Source organism: Oryzias latipes, chromosome 22 (assembly GCF_002234675.1).
Source record: "Oryzias latipes chromosome 22, ASM223467v1".
Lineage (NCBI taxonomy): Eukaryota > Metazoa > Chordata > Actinopteri > Beloniformes > Adrianichthyidae > Oryzias > Oryzias latipes.
Genome location: NC_019880.2, coordinates 23,159,919 through 23,178,427, shown reverse-complemented (window position 1 = coordinate 23,178,427; position 18,509 = coordinate 23,159,919). Strand labels below are relative to the sequence as shown.

The 18,509-nt window shown below is 41.7% G+C and overlaps 1 protein-coding gene across 6 annotated transcripts in view; it reads right to left on the bottom strand.

Moving 5' to 3' along the window:
• The window catches only part of esr2 (estrogen receptor 2), an 83,549-nt gene that overhangs the window by 25,331 nt on the left and 39,709 nt on the right, over positions 1 to 18,509 (bottom strand). For 3 of the 6 annotated variants that reach the window (XM_020713362.2, XM_020713361.2, XM_020713363.2), the window contains exons 2-6: positions 16,406 to 16,922; positions 14,897 to 15,114; positions 14,696 to 14,812; positions 12,114 to 12,482; positions 6,739 to 6,877 (exon numbers count right to left, since the gene is read on the bottom strand). In XM_020713362.2, coding sequence (XP_020569021.1) covers positions 6,739 to 6,877; positions 12,114 to 12,482; positions 14,696 to 14,812; positions 14,897 to 15,114; positions 16,406 to 16,833 — 1,271 coding nt within the window. In that variant the 5' untranslated portion in view covers positions 16,834 to 16,922. 6 annotated transcript variants of the gene reach the window in all.

Genomic DNA, 18,509 nt, shown 5'->3' with positions numbered 1-18,509 from the left:
TATATATATATATATATAAAAACGTCTTCAAATGGACACGCCATGCTGCTTCACCTCTCTGAAAACCAACTAACCTTCAACTAAACCTGCTCCAGACCAGGTTATGTTCAGAGCATGAGTTGCTATGGCAACTTGACATACCCTGAAACATAACTCCATTTTTGGAACAAAAAGGTGAGGTTATCAACTTCCTTAGCCTCAAACTTACCGTGGTAACTCACAAAACCTGCTGGAACAGGGCCCTGATGTGGGTCAGCGATAGTGAGACCACGAATGGCTGGACAATAAAAATAGATTTGATTTATACGAGACAAACAAACACTGTATATGTGAAAAAAGGAAGTGAGGCTGAAGCATTAAACAGCATAATTGTAAATTCCCGAAACAAAAAAAGCAGAGGATCACGGCCCCAGAGGACAGTGGATAGATTTGAATCCAGGATGTGTCCAAGGAGAACAGGCTGCAGCAGCCGCTCCACAAAGAAAACAAGACTGTTTTGAAAACATGTCAAGGCTAAGCTGAGCCTATAGAGATAGTTTCCGTGGCAGTAAAGAGAGAAAGGTCAGATACAAGCATCATCCTCACATGAATGCCCACTAATAAACCCATGCTTCATTTGTCCCTTCAGACAGGTGCAGCTCATTAATTTGAACATAAAACAAGCTTATTTATCCCTTTGAGATCATCCTATATAGATGATATCTATGATATCTTCACTTATTAACAAGTGAAGATATCAAATGCAGAAATTTTTTAGAGATTAACATATTTACAAGTTGTAATTATCAAGGATCTTTGTTTAGCTTTAATTTAAAATAAAAAAATCAAATGACTGAGTTAATCTTTGCTACTTGGTGGCTTGGCATATCAGCTGTGGTGGAAGGACAGGTGACGGTCACCAACTCTGATTTGTGACTAAACATGAACTCCTGATGACACAGGTGAGTTACATGATGGCGATGAGGATTAGAGTCAGCAGGCACAGGAAATTTAAACCTGGTGATCCTCCTGGGGGTTATTCCAGAAAGCACGTTTAAACTACCCTGACTTTAAGCCTGAACTCTGGCTGAAATCCGCCTGAACTTGCTTACTCTGTGTATGTCGGTTCCAAAATACTGGTTATGAGTTAGCCTAATTACCCTCGACTTGGCAACCCTGGGTTAATGCACGAGCACGTCAAGTACATAAAGACATTCTCAATGGATCGCCGATTTCTGGAGTCACCATGGAAACGCGTGGTGAAAAAAAAGAAAGCGCTACACTTCAGTGAGACGGAGTCGGAAATTTTAATGACAGCGTATGAAGATTATACGTCCATCAAAAAAGTAAAACGGCTGCATCAGCAAAAGAAAGAGTTTCTGCTTGTAGTAGAAGAACAGACATAGTAAACGGACGAGTTTTTTATCTCATTTCTATTTTCATTGTGACGCATATATACATACAACTAAATGTCATATTACTCCAATTCAATTAAATGTTTTTCCATCTTAATTTATTGTAATTCTTGAACTCTCGTATGTCTAAGTTTGAGCCTGCAGATATACTCATTTTTAGAACAATAAAATGAATGAAACTAAATGAATTTTCATCATGTAACCATGTACCATATCTCTGAATCTATCATTACACCACTACACAGTAGGGGTGCTATCTAAGCTCATCATCCTCTCCCTTCCTATCACTCATGGGGCAGAAAGAATTAGACATTGCAGGACAAAATAACTAGACAAAACACAGCAAAACAGCGAAGCAACTAAACACATTTGGTCAAAAACCCACACTTAAACCCAAATCCGTCCAGACAGGCAAAGGGAATGGTATCCCACAATCCCTTGCAGTGCCGATCTAACAGCGGCTCCAAAGTTACACCTACTTAATTGAATTAATTCGAATGAAAGTAAAATAAATGTCTGATAACTACGTGTTTTTTTTAATCTGACTTAACTAAAAATAATTGATTTATCTTAACTAAAGCAAATAATTAAAGTTGTATCAAAGTAAAAAAGTTTATCTTTCCAACATCCATATGTGGTCTTATCACCCTCTCATGGTGGAAAAAGTATTATCTGAGCTTCTTCATCCACTAAATCATCTTCAAATGGACACGCCATGCTGCTTCACCTCTCTGAAAACAAACTAACCTTCAACTAAACAGAGCATGAGCTGCCAGGGGAACTAAGCATACCCTGAAACATACCTCTGTTTTTAGAACCGAAAGCAGTGGTTGTACACTTCTTTAGCCTCAAACTTACTGTGGGAGCTAGCATAACCTGCTTTCTGGAATACCCCCCTCAGGCAGTGGAGCAAACAGTGTCTGACTGACAGTTTGCGTTCTTCATTTTGATCAAATGAAATACCTGAACTTTTATGTGAATGCGACCATTGATTGTACATAAGAACTGGACTGAGCGTTCCATAAATCTAATAGACTTCTATAGTCTATGGAATTTAGTCAAATAAAATTATGTGGTTTCAGGCCGAATGTTCTAAGGGCTTGATTGACAGATGGAAAGCTGTTTTTCAAATGGTAGGAGTGTAGGCTTCCACCAAGCTTACTCCTGATTGGTCAGAGAGGTTGCCATATATATGTTGACTCAGACTGACTAGGACCAATCACTGCTTACTGACGTCATCTGGTTCTAACATGGTGAGGGCCGTGTCATGATAAAGGGGGGCTGAATTGACTTTATTTGATTGACGCCAGAAAACCATTTCCCATGGTTACGTCACACTCATCCGGTCCAGTTCAATTTGCCCAACAGTCCCTGGTTAAAACGAGTCACTTAACTAGTACCTACAGCTTCTGGTTTGTTAAGGCTCTAATGGTTAACCATGGTAATGGTTACCTGCTGGCCTGTCTGCAGTGGTGTACAGTAGGTGCATGGGGAGTGTGGCACAGGTTGGGGACACTGCCGATGTTCTGGAAAATGTAGCAACATTTGCCATAGGAACCTTTATTTGTACACATTTAAAGCAACCCATCCTCTGACATTGTAAGCTGTATCACATGCATGTGAGTGACTTTGAAGACTGAAGTCAAGCACACACAGTAGCCTGACAATGATCATGGTAAAATGTGTATACTTATATAGTACTTTTCTTTAAGGCCAGATGTACTTTAGAGGTACAGTCCCATTCAAGCAGGCACACAGACATTCACACACTGATGGCACCTCCGCTGCCTAAAATTGGTGCCAACTTTCAATTCATTTCAATTCATTTTTATTTCTATATCTCAATATCTACCGCTTATTGTGTATTATCATAAAGAACATAAAATCATAGAATTCAATAATGCTGAATGGATTCCTAAATGATGACAGACCATCAACTTCCTTTAGCCTGAAGAAACAAACTGAGGTTTCAGAACATTTTACATTTATTTTGATAACATGATGTCCTGACATCGTCTTTTCTAATGTGCTAAAAAATGTGTGCAAATGATCTAATCCTAATCTTCATTAAAGGGCCTATTCCATGCATTTCTTAAACATTTCAGAGTAAACTAAGTCCATATATGATAATATATTAGCTTTGGCACACAAAAAAATGATTGTTTTAATGAAATATGAGTTATTCACGCAGCTCATGTTCCTAACAGGAAGTAAGACGACCCAACCTCTGAGGCACCACCTTTCACACCTCGTGGTTGCGACCCATTTCATGACATCAACCAGCCTCAGCCTCAGCCTCAGCAGTGTTTCTGCGTTTCGCCCACGAAAACAAACACCATCCAAACTTTTGGATAAAAAAAATATAAAAAAAATGGATGTGCATATTGTGCAAATATGAAAGCGCTTAGCCGATCCCCGCCAGCTCCACGGAGAAAGTGGGTGTGTTTTAGCCTAAGGGTGGGGTTAGCAGCACAGACTCTTCCTGGAAGGGGCAATTCCTCACTTTGCGATGTCACAATTTGAGGACACATTCATTTTTGTGGATTGGGAGGGGATTGTACTCAGAGAGAAGGGTTTTAGAGGAGCGCTCAGAGATGCTCGAATAGATGAAAATACCACTCACTTTTTTCCGTAAGGAATAAACATTATAATAAACTTAAAAGCTCAAAAAACTGATTTTACGTGACGTTGGCCCTTCAAGTAATCAACTATAGTTGAAGAAAAAAAAGAAAGATCTTGGAAGACTGAGAAAATAGTTTACATTTTTCCTACAAAAAAGTATGAACATGTACTTTTTGGAAAAAATGTCAAATTAAATTTTAGTTTATTCATTTGTATAGTGTATAGTGTATAGCAAACTCAAAGTTTCTAGATCGATTGTTTCTGTTCTGTTTCTGTTTGTATTGCTTATCTTAAGAAAGCTGTGGGAATCCTGGAATTGCGCCTGCAACACAAAACAAAGGAGAAAAAAAAAACTTTTTCAATGTGGTAAAAAAAAAACACATAAAAGCTGGTGCTGAAAATGAAAAAAAAGGGCAAAACGGATGCGATCTGTGCAGCTCAGAGTTTTGCAGGCAGACAGACGGACTTAGTCTGTGCAGAGTTGAAGGTCAGTATGAAAAGAACACTATGAGATAAAAGATTTTGGCTGGAAAACGATCCACCCGTACAGAGAACATGGAGACAAACTTCTAACAAATGCTGCATTTATGTACAGTAGGCGGATCCTCAACCCCCTCCACCTCCACCCCCACTGTCATGGTTGGATTATCAGACCAGCAGGTGGAAAAGATTAAACCTCCAGCGGCCTAGAGAACAACACATTGCAGCTGTTGATGGACGGAGGGGGTTTCAATACTGTTAGTGTTGTCCCAAAATCTGACAAATGGGATGTACCCCCAAACAACCAACCCCCCCCCCCACACACACACACACCATATTCCGTGCCAGCACAGGGGCTGGACATTAGAATCAGAAGTGTTTCATAACATAGCCAAGTCGTGAATTAGGATTCCGTCTTCAGCCAATTTCCCGCCAGTGGAGCAGCCACAATCACTGAACCCCCATTTCACTGAAATGGGACCACTTTTCTTTTCTCCAATAAATACATACATAGCCATACATAAACATCAAGTTTAAATCTGACAGAGGAAAAGCAGAGAGACAGCAAGGTCTGCAAACCGCTCCAACCTGTTTGGAGGCTTATATGACTCATGACCCGCGAGTAATTTTATGCCATAAATTGAGCGTCGGAGCGCCTTTTGACATGGTGGGTTCATTTTGTCCCGGAGCTCTCAGTAGTGTGAGTTTTGTTGATAAAATGAGCGGTTATGTAGCAGTGGCTTTAAGCGCTGACTTCTGCCATAAGCCGCACCCCACTCACGGACTTTGGCTCGCAGTTGATGAGCTGTCACTCTGGAGCGGAATCCACGAGCGATCCGAGTCCAGGAAGTTTAAACTAAGAGTTCTAAGATTTTATTTAGAAATATATTCAAAACAAGGATTGGTCTTTAATTAAAGAAACCAAACAAAGTTTAGACTATTTCTCATCCAGAGTTCCGGTCTTCCATTTCTCACTCTGTAACTCCTTTGGCGCAGATGTTTTTCATGCTTCAGGTCTAATTACCGGGTTTTATGACGGGAGACCCAACAGAACTTGAGTTGCAGCTCATAGACATGAGTCAAGTAAGCCACCAGAAATCAGTCGGAGCTGTTTACAGCGCCAGGACGGCCTTAGGTTGATGTCATGAAATGGGTGGCACCCACACGGAGCACAAGGCGGCCCCTCACTTCCAGGTCGAAAAATTAGCTGCAAAAATAACCCAGATTTTATAAAAAATGCATTTTTTGTGTCTCAAGAGTAATACTATCATATATGTAGATATACCGTAGTTTACATGACAGGCTTAAGAAAAGTACGATACAGGCCCCTTAAAAAAAACATTGAAGGATCCCTGAACTCTTGCTAATTCTTTATAATCACTGTAACCCTCTCATTACATAACAACCAAAGAACTTGCAGCTGGACTCCAGCCTTAATCGACCCATAAAACTATTGTGTTTAAGGCAGCGAAGCAAAACTCTGCCGACTCTGATGTAACAAGCTCAATAGATCTAAGTTGTGTCCACATTCCCACCCTAACCCCTACGTAGTGCACTGTACAGAGTGTTTGCCATTTTGTAGTGCTGTCCGAATCTAAAATTCCAAATTCAAGTGCCCTAGAAATTTCCCAGAAGTCGCTGCGAAAAACCAGTGTGCATCGATGCTCACTACATCGGCGAATATGGACCACAAAGCATTGTGTCGGAACAATTTTTGCCAAAAATAATGTCTTTAAATGTATGTAAAAAAAATAAACCATCAAAGTTTTTATCTTCAGAAGACAGTGGACTCATAAATAATCGTCACAAAACGCTCATTTCTAGTAGATTTTTAACTCTGTGACATAAACGACGTCATATGCGCCGTTTATTAAAAAGTGAGCGGGGTGTCTGAATTGCTTTTAAAATTCACGGCACTACATAGTGGTGCATTGTTAGGGGTTAGGGTGGGAATTCTCAGAGAGATTCCTGCACGTGCTCAGTCTCTCTCTGCTCTGCAGCAGTTATTACGTTTGTGGGTGAAACACCGAGGTCTGTTTTTGTCTTTTTTTTGTCGTTTGCCAAACAAATTGACTTGAAAAAACAAAAAAAAAAGCCCAGTTTTGCTTCTAATCAGTCACTTCTGCATTGGTCTCACTCTGGTCCGTCCTCGTGTCTAGTTGGAAGCTGCACATCTGCAGAGCGTGATCGACCTAACACCTCAGAAGCAGTGCTGACAATAGATGGTGTAAAACTTTCCTACCTGTTGAGTTTGAAGTCGGGGGAGAAGATGAGCTTTCCAGGATGGTCCACTGACCTCCACATGAGGCCCAGCATCAGGATCTCCAGCCAGCAGCACTTCAACAGGTGGATTTGGTCTGCTAAGCTCAGCTCTATAAAACCTGGAGGTAAAGACGGGAAAAAAAACCTGAAGATGATCGCACAGATTCCTCTGACTCCACGCAAGTCGGTCTGAAGTTTCTTATAGCTCATATAAACATTTTCAAATCCAAGAGATGCAGAAAACCACACGCTGTCATGTTCATCTCAAACTGGCTTGAGCATTAGAAGTCCCAAATCGATGTTTCCGACCTGACCTTTTTGGATCAGTTTTTGCTCAGGGAACTTGTTTTTAGTGGAAAACTATTTGAAACCCATCTGAAAATGGAACTGTTTCAGGGCTTTGTTCAGGAGAGGAGGATAATCTGGAGGAGTCAGAAGAGGAGCGCCTCATAAACCTTCTGTAAGTCTTTGTGTTTGGTGATAGGCTCTACCACAGCTTAGCTCCTCTAACCAGTTCCTGGGATACCCCCCGCCCCCTTAGGAGGGGCAAGGACTCATCTTTTACCCCATTGCCCCTTTAGACAAACACAGTAATGAAAAGTATTTCACATTCTTTGGTCTAAAGACATTTCTGCTTCCAGGAGCTACTTTTATTTGCAGAAATATTCAATTTACGACTAAAAAAGGGCTTCTGTTGAATTCACTCCAACACTCTTTCAGTCATAGAACATTTAAATGTTAAATCTGACATTCCACTGAGAGGCATCTGCTCTCAGAGGTGAACTTCAGCCCATCAAGGGGCTGATGAACAGCTTGGAAAGCGCCCATCACATTTCTGGGGCGCATCAACAAACATCATAACTCAGAGGTTCAGACCGTTCCTGAGTTCTGGCCCACCTGGATCGACGCTGCTTCCAGAACCTTCCCTCTGTGCTGCAACAAGACTGAAAGCTTCAGGTCATCTACTGCAACCACAGCCCCACCACACAGCAAAAACTAAAGATCTTACAAGACATATTTGTCAAAATTCACACACACACCGGAGAGGACCTTTTTTTTTCTTTTTAACTCATCCATAAACAGAAAGCTGTCCAGCACATGTCCTCATTTGATGCAGGACATTGATGTGAACATTCAGGTCTTCACAGATCTGAGGAAGATTTATGAGAAACCAGCTTCAGAATATTTTCAGAAGGTTTGTTTTCTGTTAGAAAGAATCAGAAAACTGGTACTACCTGTTCTTATAAAAAACCTGAAGTCTGACAGAAGCAGAACGCTATTTGGTGTTTGAACACTGGCAGCTTTGGTCCTGTTTTTATTTTTCTAGAGAGATTTGGTGGATTTTAAGGTTGAAAACTTGGTTAGTTCATGGTAATTCTAATGCTCTGCTCAGGTCAAACCCTGTGTTAGTTAAGACCTCCTCACCTCTAGACCCCTTGCAGCGATGCCACGCGCACTGTTGCTCGCCATTTTGGGAGTAAAGCACACATTCTTTTGATACATCCGAAAGGTAGAATCTGTGACTCTGGTGTAGAGAGATAGCCACCAAACCTCATCGTGGCACACATGTGTTGCTGTGGGTTGTCACAACAGAAAAACTACAAATTCAAGCGTCTAATTTTACCGATTTGTGTGTGATAAAATGGCTCGCCCCAGTCAAACGGGAAGGGTGGCGGCCTGCAGATGTCAGCAGACGTGAACATTCTGTGTCAGGTAGGCCTACGGTTACACATATCAGTTGTCTTAAAAGTCATACATCTTGGGATGGGTACTGTTTGGGTCTTATCTGTACCAAAACGTGACGTTTGAAATGGTGTCGGCTGAAACCGGCGCGTTTTGTTTTTGTGGTTTTAGCAGTGATCAAATAGCCAAACACAGAAAAGCTTTGTTGTAGTTGTGTTGGGCATGCCTCCTCCACCTGCTACTCATTCAAACAATCAACACCTCCACACCTGCTGGCCATCAAGGACACCATTTATTCCTGAGGAGGACCCCCACCCAGCGCCAGATTATTGTTCACCTGGTTGTAACAAGCTTCGGCTACTAACATTCATCTGCACCGAAGATCTACTAAAATCTAACTTTTGCATGATCCCTTCCAGAAACCCCATCCTATTAGCCTGTCTGTCTGTCTGCCTGCCTGCAAGTCTCTCTGCCAGCCGTGTCTCATCCTCTCTTCAGCCAAGACATGATAAACCAATTCACTTGCACCAGTTTGTGTCCGCATTTGGATTCAGGGAAAAGCTTGATAACCTGGGTTGGTTCTGATCTCTGACAGTGGAGTGGACGCGACAGAATACCGACACGATAATGAGCCGCGGCTCAACCTCTGTTTGACTATTACAATTTGATTCCCAAAATGGTGGAGTGGACATTTATGCCGGCGCTGTGACTTCACATGCAAGGGGGGGTCTATTCATGGTTTGGGAACTAACCTCTCTGGATGTCAAGTTCCCTGGTTACCACTACCAAGATTCCTATCACACTCCCCAAATCATGGGCTTTGCTTCAGTTTGGTTCAGCTACTTTGGTTTATTTTATTTTGGTTGGTGGTCTTCCTCTTATTAGTATTTTTTCCTCGGTAACGGAGTTCCCATCTCCTGCAGATGCACGCTCCACCTGAACCTCACAGTGACCATCTGTCCCTCTGTGAATTAACACAATCTAATCTTCCTTTTTTGATGAAATTACATGTGATCTTTGGAAATGACAGAACAGCAAAGAGACATTTCTCTAAATGATGTCACTGAGGAAACATGCACCTCTGCATTTTGCAGGCAGTGCCTTGCTCAACAGCCCATGCCTCAGATCTTTTGTAGATCACACAATGTAGTCATTTTCACTTCCCGGTGAAAGCAAGAAAAAAAAAAAAATCAGGAAAAATATTCATAAAAACACTTCTGAGAAAGCGTTTCTTATTCCGAGCTTGAGCCTTTGTGAAGCCCTCACATTAACATCTCCTGTGAAGATACCTGCTGGGCGGAAAAACGGAGGAGAGAGGGGGAGAAGACACAAGGAAGAGCAAGGAGGACAGACGTGGAAAGATTAGAAGGGATGCAGAGAAAAGGAGCAAATGGTGCAGAATGAAGAAAAGCCACTTTGACAAGAATACGAAATAAAAAACGGATGCAGCTGCAGGAGTTTAAACCAAAACCAGAGGACAGAACTCCATCTGCTGAACAGTTTCAAAGTCAAACCATTGAACCCAGCATGACTCACCTATTAATATGTTCATTATGATTAATTGCATAACTTCTTGCAATCAACTGCGATTGATGACATTGCTGACTGCAATATGTATTGATGTATTCAAAAGTGTTTGATTGAAAAGATCTCATTTGGAAAGGGGAGATGATATTGTTTGCTCTGACGCTACACTCAGAATTTTACTGTCACTGTCTGAGCAACAGCCTGTTAACACCTATTCAACAACGACAACCAACAAATGATGGATTTTTTTTTTTTTATCAGAGACAGTCGGTGTTTTGTGATAGCCGTCCTCAGAAAAAATAAATAAATAAACTGAATAAAATAAAATCACATGTAGGATTTTCTTTGTGTGACTTTTTAGTCTGTATGTTTCAACAAAATGATAAAATACACGTTTGATGCATTTATGTATGTAGTGGGAATGTACGTATTAATGGTTTGGGAAATAATAGTCAATCATTTTCTGCTCAACTGGAATCCACATTTTGGCTCCTAAAGTATCTTTAACGACAGCAGTGAAAGTCAAAACTTTGTCTTTATAAGAACCATGACTGTCTGTATTCTGATCCTGATGAATTCAGTTACGGGCTGGCCCAGTAACTTATGCATAATAGCTGTCTTTTGGCAAATGTTTCTACATTAACTTAAGTTTCTTTTTTTTCCTTCAAATTTCTTCTCCAAGATCAGTCGGAAAAAAACTTTTTTTTGCTAAAACAGATGGCTTTCGTTGTTTAAAGCTGAATATTTGAATAAATTGTCTAAAGTTTAAATCCAGTTTTCTTAAGCCTAAATGACTTCTTGTTTCATAACAATCATAAGTTTATAAAAGTGCTTACTCTAGATCGTAGTTTTCTTTGTGTCATAAATCTGTAAAACATGAGCTCAGCTGAGGCATCAGCTGTGTCAGATTAAAGAAGATGGTGTGTATATATCGCCTTTAACCCTTGTGCTATATTAGGCACTTTAACATTGGGAGTTGGGTCATCTAGACCCACTAGACAGTGCTCTGAACCTTTTTTCTTCAATGATTTGTGATCCTCACTGGTGTCCATGGATTACATGAAATCTTTCCACCTTTATCCACCTTTGTCATGGTAGGGAGAACACGTCAATGGAAGGGTGGGGTCATCTAAGATAGCACAAGGGTTAAGGTTTAAACTATGTACACGTTCCAGAACACGCTGAACGTGGGTTTTGGAAGGCACTATTACCATAAGGTGATCCCACAGGTCTGTTGCTACCAGCGTATGCACCTACAGTTGGAAGAGTCTTGGTGAGAAATGTCAAAGCGGTGACTTTTTTTCTCTTATCTTTATTCAGAATAATGAAAGACTTAGTGTCATAGAATTGTAGACGGGCACAAACTGCAATTATTAATTTCTCTTTTATGATCAATTTTCAACCAGTTGGCACTTCTGTGTTTTGGAAAGGACGCTACCCAAAGGTTCACCACCAAATCTGAGCCCCTATATCAGGGGTGCCCAAATTCAAATAAACTGGACTGGCTTCGTAAAAATTAATGAATATTAAAAAAAAGAGCCAAAAGAGCCAGTCTTTTGAACGGCTCTTTGAAATGAACTAATCCAAAGGATTCAGCTCCCGAGAAAATCAATAAATCCCATCATAAAAAGGTTATAAATAAGGCTTTGGATTACTGCTCAGGACAAACTATGTGCACAGTCCTACAAAAGGGGTCACGGGAGGACAGAAAGGCTCTGGTACAACACCTGCTCACTTCTCTGCGCACCAGAAACTATAAGTTCACAACAGTTGGTCTGCCTTTGGGTTTTAGGGCCCAACCCTTTACCTCAGTGTTCAGAGACTGTAAAAGACTTTTAGATCCAAATAGAGGATTGGAACAGAATTACAAAAAGTACATTAAAATGGTTACCAGCATCAAATAATGAATGTCTGAAGAGCACAATAATGTATTCATTAGGGCTGGACATGATCATTCATTAATCATATGTTAATGTGAGTAATTGAACTGTTTACGTCAAACTATTCTAACGGGATGGATAACAAACTGAAGTTACATTTCAGTGTGTTTCTTCTAAAACGTGAAGTATCACGTTTATGGAATGTGAAAACTAATGAAGATTGCTGATGAAGAGCAGTGAGAGTAGAGTCACAGGTTCATCTTACCTGGGATCTTCTTGGCCCAGCTGATCATGAGAACCAGCTCCTTGTCTGCCAGGTTGGTGAGCGACATCATCATGCTGGCCTCAGTGAAGGGCTTCTTGAGGTCCTCCATCAGGTAGATCTCTGGAGGCTCCGCCTCCATGATGCGGGAGATGAACTCCTCTGGGCTCATGGACGGACGATGAGTGTGGTTTGACTGCGGGAGGGGAGGGCCCCCTGGCAATGGGGAAAAAGGTATCCCCAGACTGAAATGGCGCTGGGTCCGAGGACCCATCCTGACCCGGACCAAGCCCCTCCCTGCCGCCTCCCGAGGCTGGAGTCCCCCTCGGCGGTGTCGAGCTCCTCTGTAGCTGCAGCGTTCGCGGCGCACACCTGGAGGATCGGGGACAGGCGAGTTAAAGGTGAATCAAAATGGCAAAATGACAAATCAGCGTTACAAATATTTTTAGTCACTGGAAAAACAGAGAACATTGGGAGGTTCTGCAAGACCGTAGAATCCCTGCAGGTTGCTTTCAGATAAACCTTTATTTTTTTTATTTTAACATTGTCTTGGCTAGATAAAGTGTAAAAAATAATAAAAAACTTTTAATAATTTAAATTACTTTGAAAGAAATTGACATGCAAGCGTTAAACAGGAGTTTTCACAAACACCTGCTTCACCTGAAGAGGGTTGAAAAGCAGTTATGAGGTTCCAAAGAGGGCTGTACTGTGGTGTAGTTCAAATCTGTGTTCAAAATTTTGCATGTTCTCCCAATGTAGGCAATAATTTGCATCATAAGTAAGTTGGTCTATGACAGACTGGGGACCTGTCCAGGATGTCCCCCGCCTTCGCCCATGAGTGGCCGGGATAGGCTCCGGCAGCCCCGTGACCCCCAAAGGGACAAAACGGCTTTAAGGATAGATGACTGAATGAAGGAATGAATGAAGTCAGTTGGTGACTCTGAAGGTGCTTACACATCGGCTGCGTCAACTTGCGTTTAAGCGGCCACGTCCAATGGAAAGTCCATGTAAACCAGCGTTTACCAGAATTATGGTCCTCCACGTGCGGATCGCGCGTGATCGTCTGTCACTACGCAAGTTTTTAAGTCCGGTCGCAGACCCTACATACAGATGGGGTTGAACAGGTTGAACTTGGCAACGCAGCACTGTAATCAATCAGGGACACGGACTTGGTGGTAGCGTGTGTGTGGCGTACGCTTTAAAACACGGAAGTACCAATTGTTGTAGACACAAAGGATCACAAAGGAGAAATTAATAATTGCGGTTTGCGCCTAATCTGATTAATATAACTCCAAGACGGATATTTTTAGGAACAGAACTGTGAAAACAAAAAGGCTGGAGCAAGATTTGGGGGATTTGTACCGCTTTGACATTTCGCCCTTGAGGCTCTACAGTCGTGGTGCAGCGGTAGGGCGGTCGACCTATGATCGTAATATTGCAGGTTCAAATCCCGCCTTGCACACCCATGAGTCGATGCATCCTTGGGCAAAACACTGAACCCCACCTTGCCTCTGTTGGTAGGCGGGCGCCTGTGTTGGGCAGCAGAGCAGAGAAGAATCCCCCTCCCTGCTGCTACCAGCGTGTCTGGCACTGGTCCGATGTGTACACACCCGGCTGAATACGCCAGCCGGTGTGAATGCAACATCACTTGTCCCTTGGTGTGAACGTGTGTGGTTGTAAGTCTCTGTTTGGCCCCCGCAATACTAGCAATTCATCCAGGGTGAGTTCCGTCTTTACCCAACTGTGGCTGGGATAGGCTCCAGCAACACCGTCATCCTTTGGTTAGGGGACTACAGGATTTCCTTTTTCGCCTTCATAGTGTCCTTGGCCAGTTTCCTCAATTGTAAGGCAGATAGAATGAGACTTAACACCTCCAAGTTTAAGGCCAGTGGTTCTCCACAGGATTACGCCAGTTTTTCTTCCGTAGGTGGAGAGAACTGTAAGTGGAGGAATATAAATATCTTGGGGTCTTGTTCACAAGTGAGGAAATGATGGAAAGTGTGATAGACAAGTGGATAGATGGAATTGCTATTTTGGTCCATGGTAGCCCTGCACAATAAAGTGTAAATGTATAGTTATCAAGCTGTGCTATACGCATTTTGCAAAAGTCGGCGAAAATTGCTATACATGGTTACTTTAAATGTGTTAGAACAATCTTATGGCAGCTTGAAGTATTTAAGCTGCCATGGGGGCAGATGTGGTAGCGTGGTTGACCTCTCACTGGAATCTTGTAGGTTTGATTTCCGCCTATAGTCAAAGCATCCTTGGGCAAGACACTGAACCCCACGGTGCCTCTGGTGAAGCCATCAGTGTGAATGAATGAATATGTACTTGATTGTGGGACTGTGACTGTAAAGCGCTTTGTAAAGGGCTATACAAGTGTACATACTTTACTATTTAACAAATCAAATAAATCCCTTTATGAAATATACCAATCACAGCAAGAAGAGCCTGTTTTGAATCCCAGATTTTTTTCTGGCACTCTTGGTCCACCCACAGACCAAAAACATGCTAGTGAGACAAAATGTTGGTCTTCACATCTCCATGCACTGGTAGGCTTTTATGACTAAGGAAAATAAACCTACCGCACTTCATCATCCCCACTTCATAACATTTGCGCAGGCGGCAGGCCTGGCAGCTTTTACGGCGGTTCTTGTCAATGGTGCACTGATTCGTGGCTGGACATATGTAATCGTTGTGACCTGATAAAAGAAGAAAAAAGAAAGGTTAACTGATGGTTAAAGGCAAACAGGGGGAATGAGCAGGAACAACAATGGAAGTCGTACCCTGGATACTCCTCTTAAAAAAAGCTTTGCATCCTTCACACGACCAAACCCCATAGTGGTACCCAGAGGCATAATCGTGACACACGGCACAGAAGTGCATGTCAGCTTTCCCTGCAGAGGGAGAACACGAGGGGGGTTTCATGTCTTCCACTCCTATGTCCGATTTCCTCCCCAGCAGCTTGTTGCAGCTGATGACAGAAGGGCAGGATAGAGACAAACTGAGGGAAAGAAAGAACCTGATCTTCAGAGTTTTAGTCGTTCAATCATTAGTCCTCTGCCATCTGAAGTCTCCACAGGACCAACAACAGTGTTGTTAAAGCCACCAACCATTGCTGGAAAAGGTAGCGTAGGTACATAATACTACAAAATGCAAGTTCCTTATAATTCATGAATCAGTCCAAAGGAGTCACAGACGTTTAAAATTAGAGAGAAATATTTCCTTTCAGTTATGAGAAATAATCCAAAGTCCAAAAAGCAGAAATAAATATGTCATGCGGCTTAGAGGAACACAGAATTACACAAAAAATGTGAGCAGAACAAAGCATCACAAGAAAAATACACATATAAAAGTTGTAAGACTAAACCTCCTGTAGGCTCCTCCTAATTCAAAGCTCACAACAAACATGTTTTTGGATAATTAATCTTTTCTTTGTTGTTTTTTAGAATCCACAGTCAAGACTAACCAAAGGTTTTATTTAAACCTGGTCTTGCTGCCTACTCTGATCTCTGTGTCTGAGACAACATCGTTCACTGAACAGATCAGATCTGAGGACGGCTCACATCTGTCGTTACTGACACACTTCACTGCAGGATATCTAAATGTTATCCTTAGTTTCAATGGCTATGTCCGAATTCCCAACCTAATTCCTATAGAGCACTGCTTTCGCCATTTTGTAGTGCTGTCCAAATCTACAATTCCAAAATCGAGTGCCCTAGAAATTGCAAAGAACCTGTGTGCATCGATGCGGCGAATATAGACCGCAATGCATTTTTTCGGAATAATTTGTCAAAAAATCTATTTAAATGTTGTTGTTTTTTAAATAAATCGTCAACGTTTCTATCTTCAGAACACAGTGGACTCATAAACAATCAAAATCAAAACGCTCATATTAATTAAATTTTAACTTTGTGAAACCAACGACGTCATATTGCCATTTATAAAAAAATTAAAAAATAAAAAGTAGTGAGCATTGTGTCCAAATTGCTTTTAAAATTCAGGGGGCTAGATAGTGCAGCAGTATCTAGTTTTTCATTAGTTAGGGGTTAGGGTGGGAATTTGTACACAACCAACGTCAATTTTCAGTCACAAATGCACTGTTTTGTAGAAAAAGATGCACGCCTGTTTCTGACTCCACCCCCTTAAACTTCAAACAAATTAGATCATTTGTAAATTTTGTTTTATTTTTAATCCCAAATAAACCCTTCAGCTATGTGATTTTTAACAAAATGGACGTAAAGTTTCTTTGTTCTCTGCTCTGCAGGTGTCTGTTTCGCCTTCTCAGCTCTTACCTGTTGGGGTTGATGTTGTGGACTTTAGGCTCCAGCCAGGCAGCGTGGGGGGTGGGCTCATTGTAGACGATAGGCTGGGTGCAATGCAGAGTCAGGGAAGGCACGTTATGACTATGGGAGGGCCAAAAGGCTGAAGGGCTGAGGGGGGGGCACAGCGAGGAGGGACTGTCAGTCAGCGGCGGTCTGCTGTAGCCCAGCACAGATGGACTATAGAAGGTCAACGGTCCAGGCCCGTTCCCATAGTCATGGCTGCTGTCCGTGTATGGAGAGGGAATGCAGACAGTGTGGCTGTCCATGCCTGGGGGGGGGCTGTACATGGCAGGCAAAAGCCCTGGGGAGTGGGGCCTCTCTGGTGCTTTGCTGGCATCTACCTCTTGGAGCTGGAGCAACGTTAACGGGTCATTATTCAGCCCAGGGGAGGACGCCATGCCGTAGACAGGTTCCACTGCTAGTTCTGAGTGTGGAGTCGGCCGGTGCTGCTGCTGCCTCTACTGCATGATTGTTGGAAAGTCAAATCCTGTAGGACAAAAAGGACAAACACTGGTGATGTATACAACGTCTAAAACATTTTGGAAATTCTCATAAAGACAACAGATGGATTAGGAAGCCTTTAGAGATGTCACTCTGGTGCATTTAACTTCCAGACTGGCATCAAACTCAAGGCATACTTTTATCGTTTATTTATTGAGGCAGAACTGACGAGTCAGAGAAATAATCTGTCCATCAGACTGTGAGATTTGATGGACTAGATGATCCTATGGAACCAGACCTCCAGTGTGTCTGGTAGTCTCATCACTGATGTGAGGATTACTGTACTTCAAGGTGTTTTGGACTTTTGCACTTGAGGTACTACTTCAGCGTGATCCATAGACTGTATAAAAAAATGAACTGAGTGACCCCTCCCCCTTGGTGTTCCAAACAGAACGTACCAGCTGGTCCAAAAAAGCTAAAATCCCATTAGACTTCTGTTGAGAAATAAATGGCTGTTAGGGGGACATTAGGGTTGGTTGTCACAATTTTTACTTATCTATGAAATCCTCATCTTCGAATTATCTTTCGGCAGTAATTCCTACATAAAATAAATACTTAAAAGCTTTAAATGTGTATGTCTTTTACTCTCAGAAGAGTCATCATAACAAAAAGTAATATCTCATAAAAGACATCCTGATACAAAGTGAAACCAACCCCATCACCTCTTTGACCCATTACCCTCTAAGAGGCGATACAGGTCACTACAGACCAAAACAATAGACTAAGACACACTTTCTACCCCAGAGTCATCTCAGCCCTAAATGTAGATATACATTTGCGCTTTATTTAGATATATCTTGTTGCTTTTTGAGACTTTTTGGTACTTTTGTCATATCTTGTTTTTGCCGGCTTTATGCACAAGGGAGTTGTGGCTTAATTTAGTTGTACCTATACAATTACATTAATTCTATTCCATTCTAGAAGGTCTTGACCTGAGAAGCAGAAATTTTATTCCTCCCACTGTGAGTTTGATGCCAAAATAAGTTTCTTGACAAATTCTAAAACAGTTTTGATTGAATCTGACTATGGATGACCAAGGCCAAATCCAAACCTTTCCCCTACAGCTTCTCCGTACCCCTACATTTAGCCCTCGAAACAGAAAGTTATGAAAAAATAGTGTCTTCTAATACGGATTTCACTCCAAATCCGGAGTGATGGTAGAAATGTCATTTTTTAATATTGTATAGTGGACTGCAAAATGCATTATAAAAATGTATTTAACTTTGAATTTAAATTGCAAAACGCATTTTGATTTGATTATGGAATCAAGCGGCTGGATGGCTCAGTTGGCTGTGGGAATAATTGGCATGTGGGAAACCAGGGGGTCTGAGTCCCTTAGTGCTGGCCCCCAGCCCAGATAAAATACAGGGTTGTGTCAGGAAGTGCATCTGGTTAGTGAAAGCTGATTCGCTGTGGAGACCCCTGAAGAGATATCCCCAAAGGTGAACAACAATATTTGAATGATGGCATTAAAAAGCAATCGATTTTGCTTTTATTCGATATTTTTTAAATTCCTTTAAATTGCCTAATTCATGACATACCCTTTTAAATTGCAAAATGCATTTTTTTAATT